The 11,607-nt window shown below is 32.5% G+C and overlaps 1 protein-coding gene across 1 annotated transcript; it reads left to right on the top strand.

The window, feature by feature from the left end:
• Window positions 1-894: 894 nt before the first annotated feature.
• LOC131620136 (uncharacterized) lies at window positions 895-1,523 on the top strand. The gene is made up of 2 exons (XM_058891152.1): window positions 895-1,065; window positions 1,176-1,523. The coding sequence occupies exons 1-2, from the start codon at window positions 895-897 to the stop codon at window positions 1,521-1,523; spliced, it is 519 nt and encodes a 172-aa protein (XP_058747135.1).
• Window positions 1,524-11,607: the final 10,084 nt, after the last annotated feature.

Genomic DNA, 11,607 nt, shown 5'->3' with positions numbered 1-11,607 from the left:
AGAAAGAAAATATGTTTCAAGATTGTCAAAAATCAAAAAGGCAAACAACAATCTGGTTCAAGCGATTTACGAGTATCGGATTTCGTCGATTTAGTTTATTGATTCATTCATTGTTATAATATTTTATATTAATTTGGAGATCATATAAGTTAATATAAAAAGATATTATAAGATATTATAATATTCTAAAAGATATTAATATATATATATATATATATATATATATATATATATATATATATATATTCGATAGGATATATATTTATAATAGTCTAAGAGATATTATAAGATTATAGTAATATTTTTTATTCTAACAATTAAGGAGATATTTTTTGGGATTTTGGCTATTATAAATATGTATCTCTTATGTTATTATAGTGTGACAATCTTTGAGCTTATAGAAACAAAGGAGAATAAGAGTTTAGGGAATTTCAAGGGAAAAATTAGAAATACAAAAGTTTTTGGGAAACCTTTGGAGTTATCTGAGATCGGAAAATACTTCTAAACACCTTGGGTTTGAGTGATTTTTATATTGAGAGTTGGAGAGGTTGGAAAACACTTGCATAGAAAATAGGATTTGTTCTTTGGGGACTACAAAGGCTATTTTCTTGTAATTCATTTGTAATCTCTTGTAAAAACTTTATGAGTATAGTGAATTGGAAAGCTACTCTCTCCTTCAGAGTAGATCGTTAGGTCGAACTAGGTAAACAAACCTTCATTTTTTTCTCGCCTTATTCTGTTATATTATTTGTGTACGAATTATTATTGTTCTAGACCATTTATTTTGGTTTCTACTATTCTTTTCCTCACAAATTGATATTGAATTTTGTCGTATTTCACAACAAGTGGTGTAGTGAGCGTGGAGCAAAGAGGCGTTATTTACGAGTGAGCACCATGGTTAGTAGATGGGAGATCGAGAAATTTTCTGGAAACGACGACTTCGGGTTGTGGAAAATTAAGATGCAAGTAATTTTAATTCAAGAGATGTGTATTGATGCTTTGAAGAATGAAGCATTTATGCTTGCAAGGCTTACACAGGTACAAAACACCGAGATGTTGGATAAGGTCAGGAGTGTCATTTTCTTGTGCCTCGGGAATAAAGTTCTAAGAGAAGTCTTCAGGGAGCAAACTGTGGTTGCTATGTGGGAAAACTTTAATTATTGTATATGACAAAGTCTTTGGCTCACAGGTTGTATCTGAAACAACAACTCTATTCATTCCGAATGGGGGAGAAAAAATCCATAATTGAGCAACTTATGGAATTTCACAAGATTATCGATGATCTTAAGAATATTGAAATGAATATTGATGATGAGGACAACGCTTTGCTCCTATTGAGTTCATTACCTAGATCCTTTGAGCACTTTAAGGATGCCCTTCTTTATGGTAATGAAGATACTATTATTTTGGATGAAGTCCAGACGGTGATGAAATCCAAAGAATTTTCAAAGTTGAAAGATTTGAAGATTGAAGATAGTGGTGAAGGCTTAAATGTGTCAAGAGGAGGAGGTGAACGTAAATGAATGTCCAAATCAAAGAGGTCTGACAAGTCAAAGGTAAAATGTTTTAATTGTTAGAAAACCAGTCACTTTAAAAAGGATTATCCTGAGAGAAAGGTCAATAAAGATTCTGCTCATGCTGCAGTTGCCTTGGGTGAGGAAAGTTATGAGGATGCCGGAAAGCACCAGTAGTATCAAGTTTGGAAACTGAATATAGTAAGGTCATTGACTCAGGTTGCTCATATCACACGTGTCCAAGAATATAATACTTTGAAACTTTGAAGATGGTGCAAGATGGAGTAGTTCACCTTGGTGATAATAAAGCATGCAAGCTTCATGGTATTGGTACGGTCAAATTTAAAATATTTGATGATCGTGAACTTCTTATTCACAATGTGAGGTATGTTCTAGAACTCAAGCAAAATTTGTTATCTATAAGTATGTTTAATGATCTAAGCTATTGTACTAGAGTTGAACATGGAGTATTGAAGATTTCACGTGATGAATTGATTATTACTAAAGGGTATAAAATACGTGGTCTATATATTTAGAAGGTTCAAATATTGTTATTCATTCATTGTTAACTAGTGGAGGCTTTCATGACAAGGAAGAACTATGAGATTTGAGTTTAAGTCAGTATGAATGCCTTGAGAAAGTTTTAGAGGAGTATAATGAATTTTGCAGAAATCAAGGGATAAAAATGCATGTTACTGCTGAGTTGTTATTGAGTTTTTTTAGGGGAGAGATGAGGTTAAAACAACTTACTTTGTTGATAGAGAATTTATTTAGAGGGAGAATAATGAAAACCAAGGAAGAAACCTGGTAGAAACTATAATGGAGAAAACTCAATTTAAGGTGAAGTTTCCTACTATGGATACTAGTAGAGTGAGGGAACGATTGCAGAGATCTCTGATTATTATTTGAATCTTGATAAGGTAAGGAGAGTTATTGTAGCATCTCAAAGGGACGGTTATGCTATCCTTGGATATTATGTTTTTAATGGCTGAAGAACTGCAAAATAAAAGAAGAAAAACCTTTAGGGAGGCATTTGAAAAATGTGGAGTCAAGGGTGGTTGAAAAATCATACTTGTAGGCTTGTTAAATTATCCATCCAGAAAAAGGTAATTGGAAACAGGTGGATGCAAGTGGCGAGGTCAAGATTCAAGGGTTGTTTAATTTGATCAAGGTTATTGATTAGAGTTTTAACTTGGTAGAGAGCAGCAATGTTGTTCATGGTTAAATTGGTATCAAAACGGTTTAAAGTCAAGGTGGAGATATTTGAAGTATGTCTTAAAACCTTTGTTGATGAAGAGAATGAAAAATGTTTTGAGATTTCCAAGAATCAGAAAGCCGAAAAATAATCTGATTCAAGCGATTTACGGGTATCGGATTCAGTCGGTTTAGTTCATTGATCCATTCATTAATGTTAGAATATTTTATATTAATTTGGAAATTATGTAAATTAATATAAGAAGATATTATAAGATATTTATAATAATCTAAAAGATATTATAAAATATATATTTATAATATTCTAAAAGATATATATATATATATATATATATATATATATATATATATATATATATATATATATATATATATATATATATATATATTTATAATAGTCTAAGAGATATTAGAAGATATTTATAATATTTGAGAGATATTATAAGATTATAATAATATCTTTTATTCTAACAATTAAAGATATATTTTTTGGGATTTGTTATGGATTTGTTAGATTTATAAATATGTATCTCTTCTCTTATTATAGTGTGACAATCTTAGAGATTACAACAACAAGGGAGAATAAGGGTTTAGGTAATTTCAAGGAAAAACTTAGAAAGACAAAGGTTTTTGGGAAACCTCTGGAGTTATATAAGGGGATTGAGAAATACGTATAAACATCTTGGATTTGAGTGATTCTTATATTGAGAGTTGGAGAGGTTGGAAAACACTTGCATAGAAAATAGGATTTGTTCTTTGAGAACTGCGAAGGTTATTTTCTTGTAATTCATCTGTAATATCTTGTAACAACTTTCTGAGTATAGTAAATTGGAGAACTTCTCTCTCCCCTAAAGTAGATTGTTTGGTCGAACTGGGTAAACAAACCTTCATTTTTTCTTGTCTTATTTTGTAATATTATCTATGTACAGATTATTATTGTTGTAGATCATTTATTTTGGTTGCTACTATTCTTTGTCTCACAAATTGATATTGAGTTTTATCGTAATTCACAACAAGATTCACAATAGTACAAAAAAACTATAAACTTCAATTTTAATAATGGAATTCTATAGATAAAGGTAAATTACAAAACCAATTGATATAGAAAGAAAAAATATAATTAAAAATATCAGAATTTTGCGCCAAACGTGTTGTTCATACAAAATATCATCTGATAAGTATTGCCAAGTATTACGCCATACAAGCTCAGGCCTTTCTATTGATGCATATAACAACATAATGACAAATAACTTTCTTAAAAATACCAGAACTCCATACATGCATCTTTTTTTGCTTCAAAAAACTCGCAATCATCCTGTAGAAATTCTATGGCAAAACATGCATCTTTGGAGGTTTTATGTTGAAAACCACCTACCTGCTTAATGTCATTGTAACCTTATGAGACCTTTCTTTATAGTTAACATCATTTGTAAGTAATGTAACCTTCTTGTACTTCGTGAAACTCAAATAAGTCGATAAATTGTGTATCCTGTCTTTCTTGGTTTCTAATACCTGTTTTATTTAGCACACACAAATTTTGAAACAAATTGCCCATAAGTTAGCAACCTTGCCTATTCAAGGATTTTGTTGGCCTCAAACTAAGTTGTAAACAACGATTCTGTAACACTTGGCTTAATTAAAACATTTCCAATTTGCTCATAATCTTTGTAATAAACAAAATTTTCTCCTTTCGTATGAAAGAAGAACCTTTCTACAGCAGACTTTCTTCCATGTATTGAATATGAGAATATCCTCCAACATGCTTCACTCAGGAAAATACATCTACAATCAATATATTATTTGATTCCATCAGCATTGTATTTCTCTCCTATTATGGTACATTGATTGCACCATTCCATGTTGATGTGTACTTCATACTTTAGAAAGAATTTGGTTATGATGAACTACATGACCATTACGAAGGATAATTTAATATTTTTTCAATTGTGTGACTATCTTCTTATGTAGATAGGGTAGCCGTCTTGATCAACTATAGTAAAAATTTGGATTTTTTTTGGATAATACTTTGAACATTTACCTTCTTTCATGCATGGAGAATTTTTGTTGGCCAAACCACAAGGTTCGTGTACCATTCGAATCTTAACCAAATTGTACAACTTTGCCTCCTTTAAAGGATCTGGTATTTCAGCATTGATAATTTTATTTATATCTTCAGGAGCAGGGTATTTGTTAGAAGGATACTTAAAAGGAATGATGTGTGCATATGGCAATCCTCTCTTTTGGAACTCAATGGTGTACATATCTACAAAATAGAAATGAAGGTTTAAATTAGCATTAGGATATTGTGTTTAAGAAATATAGTTAAATTAGCATTAGGATAATATGTACATATCTACCAAATTGTTAAATTTCATAACTTACATGCAAGAACTTTCCCTAAAATAGCTTTCTTTGTTAAATCTGATAGAAGTTGATCAAACTTCATTTTAAAGATTTTGGATATGATATTGGGTCTATCTTGTAGTTTCAAGTGAATAAGGCCAAGCACTCTTTGTATTTTAGGCCAATTTGGATGGCATGTAAATGTGATGAACAAATATGGAAAACCAACCTTACTACAAATTAGCATCCCATCATAATACATTAGATCCATAAACCTATGACTTCTAACATATGATGATGGTAGAACCGCTCTTTTTCTGGTACTTGAACCTAGTTTTTGGCTTTGATCACCCTCTTTGTTGAGATATTTTGTATTTCGATACTCTTAGATTAGCCTTGTTGTTCCAAAGCCATGTCAACCTTTCATAATCTAACACCGTGTAACCATCAACTAAGAATTGTTGAAATAATTCCTGGATGATAGTAACGTTTTTGCCTCTTTTGATCTGCTTTGAATCTGAAATGAAAGCCGCTCTCTAATAGTAAGTTGATTACATTTGTTGTTATTTTACAAGCCCATATGGGTAACATTAGGCCTATAACTATCTTCACCATAGGGAAGTATTAGAGGATATTGGTAGGCTAGGTAACTTGCATTCTGTGAAGTTTTCCACCTTTTATTTGCATTTCTTCAGTCGTGTCAACATCGCCAACAATTAATGGCGCAACCTCTGAAATAGTTGGTGATTGTATATCCTGCCATTAGTGCTTCTATTAGAGATAAGTCTCAATTTCAAATTATGGATATTACCATCATTCATTCATTCCTGTTCCATTTGAAAACTTCTTGTATGTGTGTTATGTTCATACAATATTTCAGACAACTTTTTCATAATGATTGGATCAATTTTATATTTTCACCACTGTTTTTGTTTTTGGAAATAATTAACAAGCTCTACAAATTTTTTGGCAATAATTAACAACTTGTTTGGGCATTAATTAACCACTTGTTTTTATGAGACATTTAATCGAATGGTTAGCATAGAGCCAAACAGTTATTTTAATAATTTTTTCCAGCCTTTTATAACATTTTTGATAAAGCACTATCATAAGTCGATGCAATCTACCATATAAGAAGATTTGTGTATCTGGAAAACCCTATGATACCCTTTGTCCTCTTTGCTCCACGTTATGACTTTTCCCACTTTTATCATACCCTCATCTTAATTATATAAACACTCTTTACTTTGTAACTACACCTCTCTCTCTCTCTCTCTCTCTCTCTCACATTCTGTCAACCTGTTTCATTATTTCCCTATTTTAATATACTTTTCCTTCCATTCCGAACTGAAAATGCCATAACCTTTAGGCTTTTTCACGGTATCCGATGTCTGAAGTAGTAGCAGTGACCTTGGTTATCATTCTATACTCCCTTTTCACACCTACTTCTCATTTCAAAACAATACAAACAACTTGGCTAGGTTAACATCTCCATTCCCCACATCACCGTTTTCAGAAGCTTTCTCTCTCTTTCACCTCGACCAAAAAAAGGTAAACCCTTTGAGATGATAGCCGACATCAACGATCGCAAGGAATTGGGGAAGATTGTTGTGAAAGTCCATCATAAATGGAAGGTAATAACGGCGAGCAAAAAGCATTTTGAGATGGTGGTGGTTGACAAAATGGTGACTTACTCGTGTTCTTTGAGTTTGTATAAGGTTGTGTTCATTTGGTTTGGCTATATTTTCGTATGATTTTGTTTGATTGCAGCCTATGGTTGTGTTCGAACGACTATCTTTGTTAACATTTTGTAGTGTTCCAGTGGTTTTGATATATTAACTTTGTATTCATGTATATTTCGTGGTTTTTCGGGCTTTTAGTTTATACTATTTTTATATCTTTGTTTACCTGTGACATTTTATAGTGCTCCTGTGGTTTTGATATATTTACTTTGTCTTCCTGTATATTTCTTGGTTTTTCGTGCTTTCGGTTTATACTATGTTTATATCTTTGTTTACCACCACTTTCGATCGCTTCCATGCTTTCGTTTGTTATTCTTTTCATAACTTTGTTTACCTGTGGCTTCATTTCAGGGTAATGACATACATGTCATTGTTCTAACTGCATACAAGCAAACGTTTGACTCGGATTTAGATCTTAATGTGACCTGTACAATGTCCAACTTCCAAGTACAGCCTAATGACCTGATGTTTAAAGTAGAAAACCATATGTATCTCCTAAAATTCACGGGAGGTACAACCATAGGAGATGTCGAGAAGCATGACATCCTTGCTAAGGTTAACAGCTTAACCCCTTTTGTTGATATAATCTCAGGGAAGTGGCAAAGGAACATTCTTTGTGGTATTGTTAATGATCTCTACTAATTATATGATTTGTTCTGTTATGAATTTTTTATTATGATCTCCTAATATATTTCATATTTATAGATGTGCTTGGTGTCATCGACGATGTATGTTACACACAATCGCACACCAGAGGGAAAAAGGCCCAAGTCAACTTGGTTTTAAGATATTTAGGGTATGTTGTTGTCTGTATACTCTCATGTTTGTTATTATTTGTATACTCTCCTGTTTGTTGTTTAGTTTGTACGATTTAATATATGATTAATATGCCGTTTAGGGACAACACTCTTAATTGTACACTGTGGGAAGATTACGCAATTAAATTCTTTGAATACAAACAAAAGTCTCTTGATCCTACAAAACCAACAACCATTCTCATCAAATATGCAAAGGTGAATGAGGTAGATATGTTTTCTAAACATTGCATTAACAATATGAAATTTCCATTGTTATATCTTAACATTTATACTTTACTTGATTCAACCTCTATGGACATCCTTTGATGATCGCTTGGATTTTTGTTGGCTTTGACGGTATTGCTGCACCATCAATCTTATTAACATTATGTGGTAGTTGACAAATGGTGCTTCAATATTATAATCTTGTCAATCTACAAGATGGCGAGGAAGGAAAAGTTTTTTCGGATACACGATATGTTGCTGCAGGCTTTCTAAAGTTGTGACAATGAAAAAAGTGGCCTCTGCTATGTATGTTGTGTTCATAACATAGTAACTTGATGATTTAATATTGTCATTGAATTGTAGATGTTTGATATTAGTATGTTTGATACATAGTTACTAATTCTTCAATTGTTGGGTTGTAACAACCGTTTTATTTACGTGCTTTATTTGATTGCGTGTTATGTAAGTTATTTATTTGATTGTGTATTAATTATGTGTTTAAGTGATCTTGTGTTAATTATTGAGAATTATTAGTAAATTCCATAAGTTAGTGATGTTAGTAGTTATTGGGCCTAAGTTGGTTTTAGTAATTGAGAGGTGCTAATTAGAGCCCATTAGCAATTTGAGAATTAGTAAGGGTTTAACAAATAAGAAGATTGAAGGGAATAGAAAGTTAAAGTTCATTTAGAGAAAGAAGAGAAGAGAGAAGAGAAGAGGAGAAAGTTAGGTTTCCCATTGAAGATAAAGTTGTCTTCAATCCAAACCCAAGGTAAGAGTGAGATTCTTTCATGATAAAGGGTTGTATGATGATGTTTAGGGCGGGTTAGATTGTATGTGTAGTAACCTTGAATGTATGTTCCAGAATCTTAGGGTTTATGTTGGATTTTCATGAAATTGTGCCTGAAATCATGTTTTAATGATGGTTGTTGATGAATGATGTTAGATATTGATTGTATATGCCTTTAATTGCTGATTGAGAATGGTTTTGGGTGGTGGAAGTGTGGTTACACATGTCTGATATCTCTGTTATTTTTCTGCATAATCGCGCGTCCGCTAAGCGGAACCTGGGAGCAAATTTGAAAATTCGCGAGCTCGCTAAACGGAGCTAGTGCGCTAAGCAGAGACGTGAAAATGGGTCGCTTCTGTTTTTAGTTCTGAGAAGCACGCTTGAGCCCGCTAAGCGAACCTTGTTGAAAACTTTTTGGAAACTTCAAATTGATGTATCTTTTGATTCGTAACTCCTTTTTAAGTGTCGTTTGAACCCCCGTGAAGCTTTAATAAATGCCTATCTAATGGAAATGATTGAAAACATTTGGAAAACCTTTTTGCAAGCTTTGCTTGAAATTGTATGTTTTCCGATTGATGATATTTTTCGAAGTTGAATATTGTGTAAGTTGTATACCGTAAAGATGAGGTTGAGATACCATGAATTACTATGAATAGTATTATGTCGTTGTTGTTGTTATTATCGTTGAAATTCGACATTGAGTTGATGTTGTTTAGCCGATGTTGTTTATGTTGTTTAAGTTGTGATTGTGGATGTGCATCATTGAGTCGCATCCATTGCATTGTTTAAGTTGGCCTAAAGAGAAAATGTTTAAGTTGGCCTATATGGAAATGTTTAAGTTGGCCCGAACGACAATGTTTAAGTTGGAAGTTTACTCCAAATGGTACCACATGCATACGCATAACATGAAGTTGCATTTGACTCGTTGTGATTGTGACATGAATGTTGTGATATGTTGATGTTTAGTTGTGAAATTGATTATGTTGTTGAGAGTGATTAATAATGTCGTGATTGTGATGAAAGTTGTTGTAAGATGAGAAGTGGTGAACTATGTATGATCCTTCATTACTTTTAATATTATCATATGTTCCTTTATATTGTTTGATATCCCACCCCTTTTGTTTGAATGTTACCCTTTATTGGTAACGTGCAGGTAACGACATGAAGTAGTCGTTTACCTTATAGCTCGAGTCGGTGTGTCTATGCTATGATACGTAGCACTCGGGGAATGCTTACTTGTTTTGATTATGATGTTATATCTTGTTGGATCTTGTTATTATTCTCTTGTGATACATGTCAGATAGTTATTGTCATGTTGGTAAAGATGTTATGATTTGGGATTTATGTTGTTCTTTGAACTCCGTTGTGATGTTATAAAGTTTGTTTGAATTAGAGTGACTAAGGAAGTATGAGTTCCTCCGTTATATGTGTTATGTATCTTCATATATGAGCTTGCATGAGATTTTGTTTTAAGTTGAAAATGTGACGCCTCCAACGAATGATGTTTGTTTTGAGATTTTGTACTCTAATTTTCCTATTAATCGTGGGGTAGATTTGGGGTGTTACATGGGTCACCTATCAAAATTGAGATGATGGATGACTTTTGTGAACTTATGAGATCTAAATCTTGTCATCTACAAATATCAGTTGCTGCTTCTCACCTCAGGGCCTCTTACTCTTTCCCATACTCACTAAAGTCCATGAATTTCCTTTTACAGTAGCAACAAAATAATACTGAAAGGTAAATCATCTTATTCCATTCTCATTACTATTTTTTATTAATCTATTGATAAGTTTATTTTATGCTTTTTCATATTAGACGAGATGCTGACTAACTAGTTTTAATTTTGTTTACGTTGTTTTTGTTTTATATGCAGACAAAACTTTGTGATTCTATACTATAGTGATCTTCATGACATATTTGAATCAGAACATGTTTCAGAAAGTGACATAATGTTGTATTGCTATATTGGAAATGTATGTGAAATGAAGGAAGATTGTTTTTGTTTGTAAGTAATGTTGTACTGGAAATGTATTTGAAATGTAGGAAGATTGATGTTGCTTGGGAGGTGTTTGATGAGATAGATAGATTCAGAAACATGCGCTCTTGGAATTCAATGATAATGGGGTTGGCTGTTAAAAGTTAATGTTGTAGTGCTATTGAGCTTTATGATCAAATGTTGGTAAGAAAGCTACTTGCTTAACCTACTGTTGAATTCCTTCACATATGTCATTATAGACCCTTTTTGGAAATGATTCTAAACCTTAACAAGTTCTTTTTTATAGAAAAATGTTGCAGTTGCAGAAGCGATATTAGCATGGTATGTGTCTGTGAGCAAATTGGTTTGAGAAACGTGTGAATTGGCTCTTCATCGTAAAAGTGATCTATATGTTCATTCCTCCGATCATTTTTTGTAATTCAAAGTAAAAATCATCTTGACCCAGTAAACTGTTCGAGTGCAAATGCAACAGTAAGTTCTTCAAGAATATGTGCATATTTTATGGGCACTTCCCTCAATATGACATAATAAACTATCTTACTGATTTACTTTCAGAATTTTTGGTTTGCCTTACTTTTCATATGCAGAAGACGGAGCTCTACAGTTATTGTTTTTTTTTTCGTTTCTATTCAATTTATCGTAGCGGAAATATGTCAGCCGAGGGAATTTTTATTTATCATTTTTATACCATTTTTGTTTCTAATTTCATATCTGTGTCTAATTTAAGTTTTTTTTTTTTGGAGAAGCTAAGAATTGGCAGTGATATTTGTTTAGTTGGTTGGGTTCCAATGGGCATCAAAGGAAAGTGCTTTGTCAGAAGAAAACATGATTGGCATCTACTTTGAAGTGTGTGAAGTTCATTTTTATCAGGAAGTAAATGGTTTCTATTGAGCGGTTCAGGTGACACACGAAGACCACAGTGCCTCTGGTTTTTTAAAAGACTATGCCAAAATCTTGAAGATCAGAATTGACTCAGCTAAACCA

Source organism: Vicia villosa, linkage group LG7 (genome assembly GCF_029867415.1).
Source record: "Vicia villosa cultivar HV-30 ecotype Madison, WI linkage group LG7, Vvil1.0, whole genome shotgun sequence".
Taxonomy (NCBI): Eukaryota; Viridiplantae; Streptophyta; class Magnoliopsida; order Fabales; family Fabaceae; genus Vicia; species Vicia villosa.
This window is presented reverse-complemented; position numbering and strand designations above follow the sequence as displayed.